Source organism: Terrapene carolina, unplaced genomic scaffold, assembly GCF_002925995.2.
Source record: "Terrapene carolina triunguis isolate 2854851 unplaced genomic scaffold, T_m_triunguis-2.0 Scaffold85, whole genome shotgun sequence".
Classification (NCBI taxonomy): domain Eukaryota; kingdom Metazoa; phylum Chordata; order Testudines; family Emydidae; genus Terrapene; species Terrapene triunguis.
The window spans coordinates 23,972,610-23,991,549 of NW_020664436.1; the positions used below are offsets into that span (position 1 = coordinate 23,972,610).

Below are 18,940 nucleotides of genomic sequence, written 5' to 3' on the forward strand. Positions count from 1 at the left end.
CATGATTCACTAATTACTGAAAGTTTAGAGAAATATTACCAAGTTTTTTAAAAAGTCTCCAATATATAGCAGACAACCCCTAACAGCTGTCTTCATTAGGCCGGTATTCATTGTGTCTCAGATTGTGTACCAGAGCCACTGGCTTCCAGGTTGGATATTGTAATCTACATGGTATTTTGAAGGTGTTGAATCAAGTATTTTAAATAATGCAATGGCACATACACCACACCCTAGGAAAGCTTTCCAACACCACCATGATCACATGATTTGAGTTAAGCCCCCCCCTTTTTTTTTTTTTAAGGGGCAGTTGAAAGTTTGTGAAATGAACCAATTCTAAAAAAGATTTTGAAAAATTTACTTAGACTTTCAGTATTTTGAAATCATAGTCTCAAAAGGTCCATTGAAATGCCTCGTAAAAAGACTTCAGAAAAGGAGAAATATTTAAAAATTTAAGGAACTATATTTAAAAACATCTTCAAATGTTATGGCTCCAGCTCTACGCTCTACTGATGAGGTAGGTAGCCAAAATACAAACAATAGCAGACTGCTGGAAACCCCCTATAAAAACCTTGCATAAGTAGTTTGCACCAATGTCCTGATCGAATATAAATATTTTTTAATTTAGAAAGATGTCCAAGCAAGTTTTGATTCACCGAGCTCTTGCTGAGTAGCATCTCATGTACTCAGTCATCCAGGGATTATCTGGCAGGGAAGGCTTTACTCTCCAGGTTCGATCCACATCTGCAGAGCGCACTCGCTTTTGAGACAACTTCCTTTTCTCCACTTGCCTTCTGTTCTTTGCTCGTAGTGCAGACTCATGAATCTATCAAGAATTTAGAATTACAGTCAGTTTTGTGGAAAGAGTAAGAAGTCTAATTTTTATTCAAGAAAACAAAGGTTATTTAAAAATTGACCCTCAACCTTCACTCCCCAAGTCAAAGGGAACAATTTGATTCCACATGACTATAGGATTCCAAAGAGATTCTAGAACACCCTGGGGTATACATGTTGCTGCCACTAATCACAAAAGGGAGGGCATTTTAGTGTGTGGTCTCAGATTAGATGAAACTGAACTTTACAAACATTTGGTATTTCTGCCCCCACTGTTTTTCCTCCCTTCATGATTTCACTCCAAGGTAGAGTTGAAGTTGCTTGGGAGTCTTGAGTTTGCATTTCTATACCTTAACATGTTTGAATCTGTCAAGTGTAACCCTAACTGTGAATTTTAAAAATTATAACATCCCTCTAATTTTAGTTTACCCTTAAAATGGAGTTACAGTTGAGTACATCTCTATAACTTAATTTTTCCTTCCTCTTGGAATTTTTGGTTTTTAAAAATTAAAAAAAAAAAATCATACACGAACACCAAAACCCAAAAGAATGCAATCATAAGATATTTCTATTGATTTGAAAATGAATTAACAAGCTTATTTTTATTTTAACTTAAGGACAGATTCACCAGTACACCACAGCAGTCCTTAACATCCAAAGCATACTGTACTTACACAAAATTGATCCTTAGTTTGCAACTGACATATTGGTTTAAAGGGCAGTATTTGGAGACCAAAAAAGTAAGTAAAAGAGAAATGGGAGCCAGCCCCCAAGTCCCAACATCTGGGCCTGCACTCCTTTCCTCAATTATCTCAACAGTACTCAGAGCCATAGGGAACCTTTCAAGCACTGACGCCCAAGCTAGTAGGCAGCTGGAGAACCTTGAAGGAGGATGTGTCAAGTCTCCCTCATACTAATCAGTCAGTAGAATGGTTACATGCAAATAAGCTGTAGAGCAAGGCTGATGGTTGGCTTATGTGAACAGCCCCACTTCAGAGTCCCCCAAGTTGTTGAACTGACCCTGTAGAATCATAACAGTTAAATACAATAATTAATGTAGCTTAATTACAGCCTAATTTCTTCAAATGTAATTATGCACAAGATCTCCACGAGCTTTAACTATATGGAAAAGTTAGGAATGGAATAACATTCCTATCATCATTCAGAAAAGAGGAAAGACTACAGCAAAACTTTCTTAGAACCCACTGTTAGCTTGAGTTTTAAAATTAACTAACTGATTTGCTTGTACATTTTAAAAGAAGGTCATGGTGTACTCTGAGTTCAGAGAGGATATACTGCATTTTTCATAAAGCAAAGATAGAACCTCAGTGTAAGAGGAAGACAGAACTCAGCCTTAACTACGGACTCACAACCAGCATCTCCATAATTTGGCCAGCATCCACGAGTATCCCAAGATTAGCCTAATAAGTCTATCCTGTAGAATGTAGAACCTAAGGAACATGCTATAGAGGGGGGAAAAAAACAAGCAAGTCTTTCTATATTAAGAATGATTAATATGTGGACTTCCAAAAAGTTGATTTGGGGGGCTCATGCAGGCTGCTATGCAATAAAATATAGGTTTGCACCTATTTTCAGAGGCATTGGTCATAGCCTCCCCCGCATCCCAAAAACCTGCTGGAATAATGCTTCTGGAACACATGTATTGGAGAACAAAGTGATACCATATCCCAGCAGACCTAAGTGGCCAATAGTTACACCTAATTAAAAGTGTAACATGACTGAGGGGGTGAGGAAACAGTCACTCTGTACATAAAGGCCCTATATGTAGAGCGATTATGCAGCTGCACAAACCACTACCCACTTGCAGATGTTTAATCATAAGCCTTCAGAAATATCTGCTTCTTCATGAAAAGAGTTCTGGAACCAATGCTAGTCATCCCAGGTCTGCATGATGTGATCCCACCAATCTGTGCTTCTGGTCCTGCTCCAGAAGGATCAGACTACATATGGGGAACCTCTGACTGACAATAGGCATGAGCAGCTTCAGTCAGTTGCAGCTGCCATGTCTGTGACCCCCTGCCAAGAGATGCTGTCAATAGGATAATTACTGCTGCCAAAACATCCATCAGTATCTCTCAGATGCTCTGCCCAATTCCCAAAACAGAAGAGAATGTGAGCTGAAGGTCTTCCTCCAGTGCTGGATCCAAGTTAATGACTCTGGATGCTAGGAGCATGCAGACTCAAAAACGTCTTGCCTGGATGCATTGGCAGGCTCCAGTCAAGTTCCACAGGATGGGCAGAGATGTTCTCCCACAATACATGATGAACCAAGCCCTAGAGTGTCCGTAGCTACCCAGGGTGCTGAGAAACCTGGAATATGCCCCAGAAACCTCAAAGTCTGACTCGGGTGTAACTCTGGTCTGCATAGTGGAGTGGAGATGCATCGGCATGCCTGCGAGACTCACATAGCAATGCAGTGTGGAAATTTGCATGTGAGCTTGGAAAGAATGGGTCCCACAGACCCAGGTTTGCTATGCAGCATAGCCATACCCTTGGTCCACTGTCATGGGACATCGGGCCTTGACATATTCCAATGATGAGACCTAGTCTTTGTGCATCAAAAACACCCGTTGACTTGAGCAGGAGTTTTGGGTGAACAAGGAATAAAGGGCTCAGGTCCAAACAAGGTCAGCCATTCTGTAAGATAGTGCATTACAACAGTCAGAACTTTCACCATTTTGGAGTAATGAGTTGTTATTCAGACATAACGTTTTACTTGCCAGCAATACTATCAGACTCAACATTTACAACTTCATAACGTTACTCAGCTTCCAAGGGATAGACACAGAGGAATTCACTCATCAATAGCTGAACCACTTATGTCATTTCTAGGCTTGAGCTAGTCTACCTGTCTGCCTGCTTTGGGACACTTGCTGCTAACTGCCCACTTCTGATAGACTTCCTTTCTTGAAGTTCAGACCGTGAGGGTACATTTATTTCATCCACTTTGTCTTATTTCAGCACTACTGGGAAAAAAAAACAAAAAAACCTATGCATTAATCAGAGGCTGCACCAAGGGGTCATTTAGTCTGGAACCTTTTGAAAGTGATTGGCAGTTTAGAAGTTAGGGGACATGGCCTTAGTCTACATTTAAAAACTTCTATCTGCACATCTATATCAGGGGTGTGGGGGGTGGGGGGGGGGGAACACACCCCTGATTGACCAGCTATGCAGACAAAAGCCCTGGTATAGACACAGATGTACTGACAGAGGAGTGTTTCTGTTGGCATAGCTATCATTTGGGTGGGGGTGTTCCTACACCAGCAGAAAAACTCTTGTCAGCATAGGCTGCGTCTACACTAGGAGGCTATGTAGACATAGCCTCAGTTGTGTGAGAACTACAGCAGTATTCTTAGATCCAGCCAAAACCAGCTATAGACTTAGTCACTGGTTTTCTTACAGTAGAAGCTACAGAAGTAATCTCCGTGCTTGAAAAATTAGTGATGGGACCAAAGTATTGGTCCAAGTTCATTTGGAGTCTTCAGACAGGAGATTTTGATTCTTCATGAGCAGTTGCTCTCCCCACCCCAAAATCCCCACCCAAGCTCTATAATGAGACAATCATGTCCAATGACAATCAGATAATTGGCATCTACATAGATAACACGACCCAATCTTCAGCATCTCACAGGAGCAGGCCCTTAATGAAGAGGGGAGGGGAGGGTTGGGATGGGATGTGCGTTCACTATACTATTTGACTAGGAAGAAGTTTATAAATTATGTAGTGTATGACAAAGTGGCACAACCACTACATTTAAGACCAAGGCCTTTTAGTTCTTGTGATCGTCACTGAAATAAAGGCTTGATTGTGAATTTGATTTTCTTCAGGGTAGAATCAAGGTAGGTTGCATTCCTTGTTTGAAGAGTGCAACCTTAACTGAACTTCCTGGAATATTTTAAATTCTAATGTTCTTGAAAGGTACCATGCACTCAAACCACTGGTATGACTTCAACCTTCGAGTTTGAATTGAAATTTATATAAAGAACGTATGCATTAATACACTGGGGCAAAGGGTGAAAGCCAATGAAAGGAAAGGTATCTATTAGAAGAGCCATTCTGATGTACTTATGGCAAGATTTTCCAAAAGTGATCAGTGATTTTGGGTGCCCATGTTTTTAGATGCCCAGTTTGTCACCTCAACAGCCTGAGTTTCAGAGGGCAGGTACTTAGTGCTACCTGAAAGTCAGGCCTGCAGGGTGTCAAAGTGGGCACCCAAAAATTTTTAGGAAGTGGCTGATTTTTGCTGTTTAAGCCTTAGCTTTGCGTGCATAAACAGTAGTTGTCCTCTGCCCTAAGTGAAAGAACACACTACATGGAACTCAATTTTCCTAAACTTGGAAAAGTTAAGGCCAAGTGAGTCCTGCAGGATTCAGGCCTGGAGCTCTAGAGGATTTAGGAATTTCAAACCTAATGCCTCCCAGTCCACCACTCCCAAAGTATCATTCCTTCTGACTAATACAGAGTGACAAAATAGCATAGCAGGACTAAGCTAGGAAAACTTTTCAAGACATTAATGCCCCAAAGTAGTCCTGGATGCAGGTTAAGGAAGGTTAATAAGAGGGTAGTGAATTTTATTTATAAATAATCCGTATTATTCCTCTTTCCCTATAGATGTGGGGGGAAACTAAACTGTAAAAAAAAATAAACTTTTTTTTTTATAAATAAATAAATAAATAAATAAATAAATAAAGCTTACTTCATGCACTGAAGCAGAAGCACAAACGTTGTGAGTTTTCTGGCTCCCTGTATCTGTATGTTTTTCTCCCCAGCCATATAAAGCAAATGGATGTTTATGCTCCTTTGCTGCATCTGTCCTTTGAGGGCTTTTAGCTGATCTTCGAGCATTCCGACTGGACAAGGCACTTCGATTTGGATGTTGTCCTGTATGGCTGGTTGATTTGTCAGTTTCTTTTACCAATGTCTGTTCTGCAACTTTTTCTTGGCTGTCTCCCTCTGTTTCTTTCTCTAAAGGGAAAAGAAGAAATCAGTTTGGCTTTAAAACATTTAGCAACAAAGACCGCATACATCTACGTGCCTGAACGACAGTTAAAAAAAAATATATATATCTTCCTAAAGTTGTATTGAAAGATAGAGAAGAGGAACAGCCCCCGGTTGCATGACTGCAGATACACCCCATTAAGTCTCGTTTATACAAAACATCTTCCCCTCATTAGTGTCAGACTGGTATAAGGAGTATGCTAGTCGTTCTGTAGTTTTGGACATGAAGTATCAAATACTTAAAACAAGTGCACTCAATATAAGGGTGTGACCAAAGCCACCTAGCAGCACTTGATGGCCCTCATGGTACTCAGTCTATCAACAGCATTTCCACAGACTCCCTAGCCTACCTATTCCATCATCTTCTTGCAACTTTTTCCACGTAGCCAACAAATACGTTGACATATGGCATTTAAACTCTACCAGGCACACTGAAGATAGCGACAGATTTCATCAGAGTATGTGAAATATGACCTCACGCTATAGGAGCATCTACCCTTACAAAAGTGGCTTTGAATTTAGGCTTCCTCGTGAAAGCTTTTGTGCTTCCTGATTACACACACTTTTGCCAACTGTATCCTGCTGATATTTTCATGGGAAAACACGCTCCCCAAAATAGTCTTATGTCTAAGTGTCCCACTTAACACACTGTGCCATGCTTGGCCCAGAGCCTGTAATACTGCTCTCTGCAGATTCCTTTCAAAACACCAAAAGCCAACAGAGTTATATTTTTTTTTAAAACAGGTATTTGAGGGTTTGTTCTCTTTTTCTGATGATTTTTTTTAAGTAAGTTGTTGTACACTAGTGTACTTAATATGCAAGTGAAAGAATGGCCAGCAAATTCAACTGTCCAGCACTGCAGGACTTCAGTGTTGGAGAAGCCATCTTGCTCCTAAAAATCAAGTTTTATTTCACAATCTGCCTTTGCAAGAAAAAGTTAGACTATTGCTTGCCTTCAAGTTACCTAAGCTTAGTTAGAAAGCCTATGCTCATTCTCCCCTGCCTCCATCAGATCACTAACATTCAAACTGAGCCCTAGCCTCCAGCATGCCCAACTGTGTGCACTGCTCCCAAGACATTGCTTTTGACATCAGCTACTCTCCATCATACTCCACTCTAACTGGCAGCTCTGCTCTAGTGTTCGCATTGCTCTTCCACCTCCACAGCTGTTTATTGTGCTCCACTTCCTCTCAGCCTTTCCAGACATCCCCACTCAGACTAGCAACTCATTGCTGTTGTCCCTGATGTTAGTCTGCCTGCCTGCAGCACCACCTGTTGACCATGCACAGTGGGAAGCAAAAGTGACACTTTACCAAACTGCATTTCTACTTGTCCTGAGTGGACACTAGGATTTTTCCGCAGCCTGTTCAGCACAGTTCCAAGGAGTGTTCTACATGCATTCAAGAAGGGCCTTTCAAGGTTCTATCTATGACACTGACCCCTGGCTCTCAGTACACAGATCAATTAACTGTTAGAAAGTTTGCTCAAATGCCAGAAGGCTTCCCTCCTTCTTGTAAGAGAACAAGACAGTTTCCATCCCAGAAAATGAAAAAATAGTGTGTGTATATATATATATATATATATATATATATATTTTTTTTTTATTAATTAGAGAGATCTCTCTCTCCCCCCTGCCCTGAGTTATGTTACTGGTCTGGATGGGCAAAAATGTAACAAATATGCATAAGGGAAATTTTTCTTTGAAATTTACAGTAAAATCCAAACTGTTTTAAAAGAGTTAATGACAAAAATATCAGGGCACAAGAGGAGATTATGAAAGGACCTCAGAATAGACTATTCTGCAAGTTCTACTTTAAATAAAAGCCATCTTTCTACTGTTCTGAAGACAACAATCACAGTGTAAATCAAAGTACATCCTGTTAGTGGTCTCTATGCCCAAATGCAAGGCTAAGCCCTTACTCCCAAGCATCCAGTTTTAAACCCCACAATGGCACCTGGTGGGCAGCACCACATGCATCCCCCACCCCAAGACTCATGAACTCATGCCAGGTTTGCGCTGTAGAGTAGACTGGGAGCTCACCTTCTGCTCCCTTTCTCCAGATGCCAACACTATGCACAGAGACCTACCCGCAATCAGGAAGTGAGAGCAAGCCAATAAAAAAATTAATCAAGAGTGGAAAATTTAATGGAGTGTTTTGGTTTGTTTGTAGTTTTAAAATGTGTATGGTTGAAGGTAAAGAGATACCCATACTTTAGATAGAGCTCCTATTGGACCCAACTTGCACAAGCAAGCTTATGATTTCACTGAGCATGTAAACTCTAGCACAGTTTGGGTACTTAGCTAGCACAGGAAAAGGCAGTCATGTAAGAAGAAATAGTCAAAATTATTTTTAGGCTTGGTGGTTTTGGCCATAGGTTGTTGCCACAGCTTGCCAGCTTGTTCAAAGACATCTGCCCACTGCAGAAACTGAGAACACAAACTATGTAGCCAATAGAGATGAACTGCCTGGGAAGTGGGATAGTATATGCAAACTGATATGGTGTCGCATTATTCCCAATTCTTAGCACCTTTGAACTCCATATGGAATGGGGGAAATTCATCTAGCTCAAGGTTGGAGTAGCTAGTAGACTATGGAAGTCAACAGGAGAGGGGGAAGTTTAAGAACATTACAAAAAGAAGAAACAAATTCAGTAATACGCTTGCCTGCAAAGCTTCACAAACAAAAGGGCAGCATGGAAGGCTACAAGAACTTAGGGGTGAGAAAGAATATCCTCCATACACATCAAGTACAGGATGAAGAGTCTTCGGAGTACAATTCCACAGTCAACAGCAGTCATTCTTCCCTGCCTCTTCTCCAGCACAGCACTATCATCAGATCAACACCTCTTTAAGCAACTTGACTCTGGATTGGTCACACTACAGCTATATAGCATTTGAATAATTCTCCAGCACAGGCCTTGTCTGCACAAGAACCTGCACTAGTAAAAATTACACTTAATAAAACCAGGACAAGTCCTCGTGTTGACACATCCATATGTGTAAGAGGCAACAGGGGATTCTTTAAGGAGGATGAAAATTGAGATGCCAATCTATATCCATCAGTGACCTTTGCAGTGCCATCATCACCTCCACACCAGAGCCCTGTTTATGACAGGTTTTTTTAATATGGGGAATAACTTTTCAGCAATACTACCACCTAACCTGTATCTGAATGAGTCAGTATGATGCAGTTGCTAAGAAGGTTAATATTCTGGGATGTACTAACAGGAGTGTTGTATGTAAGACATGGAGATAGATGTCCTGCTTGGTGCTGGAGTGCTGTGTCCAGTTCTGGGGAGCCACACTAAAATAGATATGGAAAAATTGGAGAGAGAGCTTAGAGGCGATTAGCAAAAGTGATAAAGGCTTTAGAAAAACCTGAACTATGAGGAAATGTTTAAAACCTGGGCATATTTAGTCTGGAGAGAAGACAACTGAGTGCTGACCTGATAAGTCTTCAAATATGCAAACAACTGTTGATTAATTGTTCTCCATATCCATTGAAAATGGGCCAAGAAGTAATGGGCTTAATCTGCAGCCAGGGAGATTTAGGTTAAATATTAGGAAAATCGTTATAACTAGAAGGGAAGTTAAACACTGGAATAGTCTTCTAAAGGAGGTTGTGGAATCCCAGTCATTGGAGTGTTTAAAGAACATGTTAGACAAACATCTGTCAGAAATAGTCTAGTGTAGTGAGTCGGTGTGGCTCCCCTCCTGCCCAGCAGAGGGAGTGCCCCTACAGACACCCAAGTGGGCGGAGCCTCCGCCGCCTGTTCCCGCCCCCTGGAAGTCAAGGGGCGGGACAGGAAGTATAAAGGCCGGCCGCCAGAGCTCAGTGCGGCCCCAGCCACTGCAGGGAGCAGACATGCGGTGGAGAGCTCGCGGCCGGGAGACCTCCGAGGCCGTAACTGGCCGGAGCTGCCCCGAGCCCACTACGAGGAGAAACCACCGGAGCCCGTCCGCTCCCGTCGCTGGGAGGAGCCGTTGGAACTCCCCCACACCAACCCTGAAGGCGAGACGCCACCAGAGCCCCTCCGGCCCTGCTGTTACCTAAAGGAGCCGCCCGAGTGCAACTGGCCGGATTTCCCCGAGGAGCTGCCGGACCTGCTGCCAAGCCCCGGCCGAGAGGAGCCCATGCTGGTGGACTGGACTGGACCCGGGGCCACAGATGAGGTAGGCCCTGAGGGGGAACTTGGAAGTAGCCCAGGGGTAGCCGACCCCAGTGAGGCTGCAGACACATGAGCCGATGTCAGTGTGTTTCGGTCAGGACACCCCACTGACCCGCAGCGGCAGTGGCCGCTGCTAGGGCCCCGGGCTGGGACGCAGTGGAGTGGGTGGGCCTGCGTCCCCCCCTGCCACCCCCGCTCGTGGGTGGCAAGCTTCCCCCTCACCCAACGCTAAGGTGTAGGAGCCTGGGCTTACCCCAACTGTTATATTGTTGCTCAGCCCCTGCCCCAAAGGGCTTGAGCTGTGACTGTTTGTGCCCTGCCCTGATCCAGGGCCTGGGCCTATGAAACTAACTGTTGTACTGTTGCTCAGCCCCTCCACTAAAGGGCCTGAGCCCTGAACTAACTGGTTGTTTGTTCCACTGGTAGTGAGTCGATGTGGCTCCCCTCCTACCCAGGAGGGTTGAGCCCCGGCACGAACCTTCTACATCTAGGTATACTTGATCCTGCCTCAGCACAAGGGGCTGGACTAAATGACTGAGATCCCTTCCAGCCCCACATTTCTATGATTCTATAGAACTTGTAATGTGGATGCATTAAGGATGTTAAGGAAAGAAACAGTTTTCAAGTTAGTTGACAAAGGCCATGTGGGTGGGATCTTTATTTGGCACTCCACAACTCGTGTTAAGTGGTTCCCTTCCAAATGAACATAAGCCTGTGTGACAACTTTCTATTGCGATAAGTCTTAAAACGTGCACTAAGCATCCAGCACTGAAATCTAATTTCTTTGGGAAAGACTGCTACACAAAAGGACCAAGGAAGGAAGAAGCAGTAGTCCCCATAAATGTCACTGCAGCAGTGAAATATTCCTAATTCGAACAAGAAGTGCTAGCCACGAGGAATGCACAAATATCAATAGCCATATTAAAAAAAAAAGCACAAGATTTTAAGTACAAAACTAAACTAATGAATAAAGTTGCAGTCTTAGCTCTTAAACAAAAACAAACAGAAAAGAGAAAAGAAAAGAAATGTATACTGCATGATAACAAACAAGCACATCTCCTGGTAAGGCCCTATCAGATAACTGCAGTGTGTGGGTGGATGTCAGTCACAAAGCTTGGAAGAGCTAAGTAAAGAAAATGCTGATATTTAGCTACCCACACAGCACTTCTAATTGTAATGAAATTTTCCAAGAGAAGTGGTTGGAAAGTGTAGATACTACCTCTTCATAATTTTTCCTCTCCTTGTGCTTTGAAAATTATAGACATTAAGCAAAGAATGAAATGGAGGGGGGGGTTTCAACAGAGTGACCAATAGGAGTTCTGAGCTACTGTATATTATACCCAGCATAACTGTCCTCTGGTCATGCTGTGAAGAGGGACTTTTCCTTAAAAAAAGGAAAGAACAAAAAACCTTATTCTGCAATTATGCAGAGACACTAAAATCTCATTTGAAAAGTTAGGTTTCAGACTCTCTTGCTAAGGCTCATGAGTGCATGAACAGTTGCCACAAATGGATGTTGTGCAGTCAATCATGACAAGTCAGCAGGAACCATAGGTGTTTGTTTTTTTTTTCTCCCTCCCTTCTCCTGGAGGCAGGCAGATCTTGGGGGAAGTGTGTGTGTTGCTTATTTGCACCTATTGGAACCATGTCAGCCTCGTGTGAGACAGGTTGTTTTCATCAGTCAAAAGCCCTCCATGCAGTTTTAAGGTGATGGCAGCTCATCAAAATGTTGGCTCATATAGCTCCCCAAAACATAAATTAGACGTTAATGTGGGGCTGCGTGCAGCTCTAAACTAACAAGGTGTATGCCAACTTCGGCACTACATTGCTACAAAATATTCCATTGGAACAAATATCAGCGCTAGGACCCATGTTTGTAGAACATTTGCCTCTGCTCCCCAGGAGGTTCCAGATAGCTTCTGGATCAAGGCAGTGCAGGAGGAGATCTTTTCTTTAAGTGTTCTAGATGGGAATGGTATGTTAGACTATGGTCCAATTGACTCCTAAATGAGTGACAACTGGCTGAAAAGGGAATGAACAATCCTCAACACAGATTGGAAGGGGTTGATTGGTCTGGTGATGGAAAGTTGTTACCACCATTTTAGATTCCCTTAGTGTAAGTAGCTAAAGCATTCATGTCCTGGGTAAGCGACCCTTGGATATCGTTTAGATAGTCACCCACATCAGCGAGAGAGGTCATCTACATATATGTACTTATTGGCAGGTCATCAGTATACATGTTGACAAGGAGAGGACCTAGAATGGATCCTTGTGTAGGAGTCTGTTATGGAGATGCTGTACTGTGCTATCTTCCATGACTGAGGGGCTACAGAGGGAGCCAGGCATGGTTTCTGCTATTTCCCCTGCTCACCAGAATCAGTGCTATATTACACAGGTTGAAATGTGAACCAGCTGTCTCCATCCAAATACTTATTTCTGCTACACATTAGGACAGTGAGCAACAGTAAAGCCTGATCCAGCTGGAGAAGGATATGTATAACCATGTAAACATACTGTTGGCACTTGAACCCACAGCAGCTCATGATATCCACTAGTGATGGGGGGGAGGGGGAAGAGGATTGATTTCTATAGGGTCCTGTACAAGAAGGCTCCCAATGAAGATGAGCAGCTGTCTATCAAGATCACCTAAAATCCATCTGTGAGGAATGACCAGAGAGCCAGCCTCCAGTCTATCAATTTGCTACCCAGTGTAGCTATATACATAACTTCATGGAATATCTTCTATAGAGACCAATGTCAAGTTGTGGCTTCCCGGCTTGAATCTAAGGGTCTACACTGTAGACTCCTTACAGCAACACTACATGCCCCTCTTGCCCCCAACACAGGTATAAATAGCAGTGTAGATGCTGAAGTAAAGACACACCTGTCAGTATTGACATTTGTCAGTACATACCCTACATGGCTCTCTACATGCCCAACCAGTGCCTTCACTCTCTACACTGCCATTTTTAGCAGTGTAATATTCTGTCACTCCCCTGCTGTGGGGAAAGGCTCTAGTAGCAACCCTGCCACAAGGAAAGTCTCCAGCAGCTCCCCTCTACCCGAGCTTTTCCTCACTGCCTCCCCGTACCAGAGCCTTTCATTGCCATGTGTAGATACACACGGCAGTGTCAACACAGCCTGATTTCACAACAGCACATAGCTACACACACCTTACATACCACCATCAATGGTGTGCCATGTAAACATACTTTAAAGTTACAATGTTCTCAAAACTCCAGTAACTGGCATGTAGCCTTCCTTGCTGCTGCTTTTCGCCACAGAAACTGCTTATGTAATTATAAAGATACACTGATACCATAGCAACAATTTACATAAGTAGCTGTGAGTCCGGATGAGAGATACTGCCACAATTTGTTTCTTTAAAGATGCTCCACAAATGCTGCAGTTACAGTTTCCCACTAGCCTGGGTCATGACAATTCATGATTTACAGTCATTAATGTACCTGGTACTCCAATACCACCTTCATTTTACAAAAAGTGCTGCAAGAAAAGAGGTTTTAAAAGGAATACACAGAACTTCAGTGGTTAAAGTGTTTCGCCTCACAAAGCACTTAACTGTATAGATGCCCTAATAAATCTATATACATGGTATGACTGCTTATTATTAAGTTTTTGTACATCACATCCTCCATTTTAAGTTTCACATTTTTACTTAATTTACTTATGTTAGTATACTGTAGATGTGTCAGAGTCAGACTTTGAGGTATTGCAGGTGCCAGGTACCCATTCACTGCAATGGGAGAGTCAAGTGCTCAGGAACTCCCAAGGATTAGGGCCTATGGTGTCTGCCCAAAATCACACTTAGTACTTGTGTGACTGACTAATACAGAACAGTTCCGTGATAACCAAAAGTAGTTACTACACAACGCTGGGTGACAAGAATTGATAATGGGTAACGGTCCACATAGCAAGTTATCACAACTAGCATGGCAGTCTTGACAGATAAGGAATGAATGAGCATGAGAATCAGCTGCACTTGCCCTAGAAGTAGCCTCTCCGGGGTATGCAAGACACATCAGCAGGGCATAGCAGGAAGATGTGCACAGAGCTTCAATTTCCAAGGTTATTGTGTTTATGAAACATGCCAGACATTCACTTAACCTGGAATTGTAGAACTCCCTGAGCTACAAATGTATGATACAATGCAATTTAACATCCCACGCTGTTGTTTTTGTAGTCTTCTTATTGCTAGGATAAACTAGACTCAAGGATTGTCTATACTTCATTACAGATAGGACTCAAAGGAAAAAGACACGGGGGGGGGGGTAAGACAATTATTTACAGTGCCATATAACACCAAGCCTCATTGTTTTCACAAACCAAAATATTTATTCTCTATATTTCAAAGAAAAATATCTAATTTAATAAAATCTCTCCACATTCCTAATTTTGGAGTTTTCTAAATACATCACAGTAGTATCTAGGCACTGAAAATAACGTAAAATGAAAAGTAAAGGACTCAAGCAGACTAGAGCCTAGGCTACAGTCACGTATACTTGCACTTCCCCTTCCATCCCAAACCACCACTTCTGTTATCACGAATAAACTTCAACACTGCATTCTACATTGGGCTATGAAGGTGGGAAGATTAGAATACAAGCTGATCTTTGGCAAACTGTTCCACAGTAATGGACTAGCACCTAAAATACTTTGTCTCCAGCTACCAGTGGCCTCACTCTGGGTTCGTCCAGTTGATGAACACAGGGGTCTTGGAGGAGGGTTGGGAACCAAGTGGCAGGCACAGAGGTAGCTTGGTCCAAGCTCCTTAAGAATTATAATGGGGCCAGGACCTTTAATTGAACTCAGAAGCAACTGGAAAAGTCAGCAAGAAGGTGTGGAAAATTGGTACAGTATGCTCTGTGGTTAGCCTCCTTCAGGTAAAGGGTATTATGAAATCTAGGGTGAAACTTTAGGAAAGGGTATTGAATTATGAAAGGAGGAGTCAGCTAGACCTTCAGCTTCCAAGCAAACAATAAGTTACTAGGCTGCAAATAAACAGAAATCGCTTGAGCCAGGGGGCTAAAAAAAACCCTATTTGTGTATCACCCTCCACAAGCAGGAAAGTGGTCATGTCAAGAGAGGAGACAGTCAGTTCCTGCAGAATTTAAACCTTAAAAGGAAAAATATGGGTCAGAAAAAAGCCTTTCAAATGGGAAAGGAGCATAACCAAAGCAGCGTTATCTGTCTGAGCCTACAGGCAGTCCTCCCAACAGGCCCCAGCCAGTAACAGCTTTAAAAAGAGTGAAATTAACAAGACCTTCACAGGGCAGGCTTTCAGGGCAGCTGCTCTGGGAACCAAATCACCACATTAATGGGCACAAATTCATAGGAGAGTGGGGATTGTTTGGTTTTTGTTTGTTTGCTCCTGCACCTTTTGCGTGGGGCAATGAAAACGCTTGCTGCTCTGGGTGACAAGGGACCCGGATCCTCCTCAGTTTCAGTGATGCCTTGTGGGCATCAGCCAAGCTGTCAAGAATCACATGATTCTCCTGCTGCGCAAAGCTGTGAGCGACAGCGGGGACCACCAGGGCTGGAGGCCCCCCCACAAGAGAGAAGCAAAGGGGACAGTGTAGCAGACTCTCCTCTCCCCCACCCACGGGCGAGCAGGAAGGCCCGGGTCTTACATCAGTCAGGCCAGGAGCAGCTGAAGGCAGGAAGCGCCTTCCCTTTGCACCGCCCGGAGCGGGGATAGCGAGGGGGGATTTAATCCGAAACCCGCTAGCGGGAGGCTGCTATGGCCGATGGAGCGGCACAGTCTAGCAGCGACCCAGGGGCGGCCCGACGCGCCCAGGAGCAGCCCGAGAGGGGGAGCAGGAAGGTTTGACGCCTACCTCCCACCCTGGCTCTCCCGGCCCCATACCACGGAGCACCTGCCCACGGGCAGTCAGGGCCCAGCCCCTCCGGAGCAGGGCTCCCGCCGCCCCCGGCCCCGCCTGTTACCTACCCGCTGCGCGCAGGGGCTCCGCCGGGCTCGCCTTCCCCGCTGCTCCCAACTCCCCAACGCGGCTGCTGCCGCCGGGACCGGGCGCGCTTGGCGCTGCCGCCTCCTGCTGCTGCGCGGCCGGGGGGCTGGCGCTGGGGGGCGAGGGGGAGCCGGCGCTGCTGCCGCTGCTGCCGGGCTCCCAGCCGTCCCAGAGCCAGGGCCGGTGCGCCTGCTCCAGCAGGCGGCGGCTGAGGCGGTAGTGCAGCAGCTCCTGGTAGCAGGGGCCGCACGACTCCCACTTGGGCTCCTTGAAGCGCTTCATGTACTCGCTCTTCACGCGGGGCCGCGCGGGCACCATGCCGGGGCCGGGCCGCGGCCGCTCCCAGGAGCCCGCTCGAGAGACCCCGCTCGGCGTCGCCGTCGCCGCCACCTCCCCCCGCAAACAGCGCCTGGGCCCGCCCCTCCCGCTGGAACGTTTAAACCCAAACAGCGACGTTCTGCGCCCGCCCCTGCCCCGCTCTGGCCAATCATCGCGGAGGCAGCGTCTCTCTCTCTCTCTCTCTCTCTCTCTCTCTCTCTCTCTCTCTCATCTACGTCACAAAGGAACCCTGTGGAGCGGCGCTTGGGGGAGACGCTGCAACCTGCCTCTGGCCGCGCCCGCTCTGCCTGCCGGGGCTCCGTCCTGCCTTCCCTCCCGCTGGGGCTGCGATGCGGGTGGGGAGCTGCAGCCACTGTTGTCCCCGCGGGCTTCTGGGGGACTGGACCCCGTATGGGCTGGAGCAGCGCATCCCGCTCCCCCTCCCCCGTCACAGGCGGGACTGCCTTTGGACAGACGGTCCCGGGCAGATGCCTCCCGCTGCCGATCAGGGGCTGCAACCCCTGAGCCTGAAGGGGCAGCCAGTAGTTGCTACTGCTTGATAGCGGAGGGGGTTGGAGCTCAAAGCCGGATCAATGCACCCAGGAGACCAAAGCGAAGTGCAGCTGGCAGCCTGGCTCCTCCCTGACCTGACCCTCTCCCTCCAGAGCCATGGGATACAATCTACAGCCTCCCTCCTCTGTGTCACCCCATCAGCCCTCTTTTAACATACTCTTTAATTAACGCTAGTCCCAGGGATGGAACAGGGCCAGATCAGCAACCCAGTGCTTTTTTAAAAAAATGTTGCCAACCTCTTCTCCAGAATTTCAGTTTTCACTGGAATAATAATAATAATGAAACCCTCTAGCCCTCATGATTGCAATGAAAACCTTTACAACTTGTACAGCATGTAAAGGATGCAGTGATGTCTGGCCGAGTCTGCAGGCAACCTGAAACAATCACTCTGGGAGGTTTAAGCTGCTCCATTGACCTCTGTGAGATAGTAACTGAGATGCCTTGCCTTTAATTGTCAACATTGTTGACTATTTCACTGCTGTTCAAAGCATGTCAGAAAGGAGGGGGACAATCAAATTATGAAGAGCTGCACAATCTACAACTCAGTTTGGTGCCCTGAATGAGTGGCACTTGGGAAAGTACCATTTTTCCCCAAAATTGCCCTGTGGGTGTCAAAGGGGAGGACTGGAGCACAGGAGGGCATCTAGTGAGTCCCACGAAGCAGGAGCCAATCCTGTAGAGTCTAATGGGGTAGCTAAGTCATCCTCAACTAGCTCTCCTTAGAGCAGTGGGGGCCTAGCCTGCTCTGGGGGTGAGTGTGGAGCTATGCAGTTTCCTTTCTGGCTCAGTGCATGCTGTTGGGTGCCTGCAGACTCACGGAAAGAAACATCATTAACTCAATGTAATTGTTTTCAAGCCATTTTCTGCAACCCTGGGGACAAGAAACAATTTCATTTGAAATAAGCTCTTAGATTTTGATGTTATTGCATGATGCTGGGAGCGGAGACCCAAAAGCATTTGCCTAAAATGTAGGTCGGGTCTACACTGCAAACTTTTGCCAGCTTAGCTATGTTGGTAAGGGGTGTAATCAGTGACTAATTTAGCTGGTGCTATCAAAAGCCCCTAGTTTTACATTCAGTTATACCAGCAAAACTACACTTTTTGTGGAATACCCTATTTCACTTGGGAGGGGTGTAGTGTACGCTAAACTAGCAAAAGCACAGTTTTGCTGATACAAGCTGCATCCACAGTAGAGGCGCATGATTGCTGGTATAGTATACCGGTATAGCCTTAATTGGGCTCTACCTAGTATCAAAACTCCATTGAGGAGAAGCAAAAAGCCTGAGGGACCCAACAGAACACAACTATCTTATTTTGAATATCTGCACAATCTACTGAGTGGTGTCCCATTTTAGTATCTGAGGTAGGCAGAGCTTGGTTTAGGGGTGGAGTTTGAGGAACGTACCACTATATTTTTTTCCTTCCCAGTTCAAGCCCTCAAGACCTATTGAGTTGTGGAATAACCTAGCCGCATTGCTTGAAGCATTTTAAAATGGATTGGTCAAAACAATAGAAAATAAACCATAGGGATAATCCTATAGTGGCAGAAGGGTGGATTGGATAATATAATACATCTCTTCCATCTTTATCATGAATTCAGTTCAAACTAAAGTGGGAATTTACAGAAGCAGAATGTTATTACCTAGGTATTGAACATTTTCATGGGGAAAAACAAGTTTGTAAAGTGCTCTGAGAGCTTCAGAAGTGCACAGTATTGTCACATTATGGAAAATACTGTACCAAAACTGAATGTAACATAAATGGAATGAATTAGTTTTACAAACATGAGGTTAGATGAGAAATGGAGACATTTCCTTTGCACTGCAGGCCTTTCATCACTAACCTTTTAAATTATGTTTCACGATTATTTAGAACATTTTATTGTTAGTGAATGCTGGCTGTATGTTTCAAATGCCATTTGTAAAGGGACACAATTAGGTTAAAAATCACATTTAAAAGTATTTCCTTCCCTCTGCTATTAACCCCATCTTAGATTAATAAAAACGGAAGAATTTTAAGATATAATTTACTATTTAACACT

General features: G+C 44.7%; 1 protein-coding gene across 1 annotated transcript; it reads right to left on the minus strand.

Annotated features, from left to right (window-relative positions):
* Positions 1 to 307: 307 nt before the first annotated feature.
* On the minus strand, positions 308 to 16,388 carry CCSAP (centriole, cilia and spindle associated protein). The gene is made up of 3 exons (XM_024213820.3): positions 15,990 to 16,388; positions 5,550 to 5,818; positions 308 to 823 (listed from the first exon to the last, which is right to left on the minus strand). The coding sequence occupies exons 1-3, from the start codon at positions 16,324 to 16,326 to the stop codon at positions 650 to 652; spliced, it is 780 nt and encodes a 259-aa protein (XP_024069588.2). The 5' UTR covers positions 16,327 to 16,388; the 3' UTR covers positions 308 to 649.
* Between the last annotated feature and the right edge of the window lie 2,552 nt (positions 16,389 to 18,940).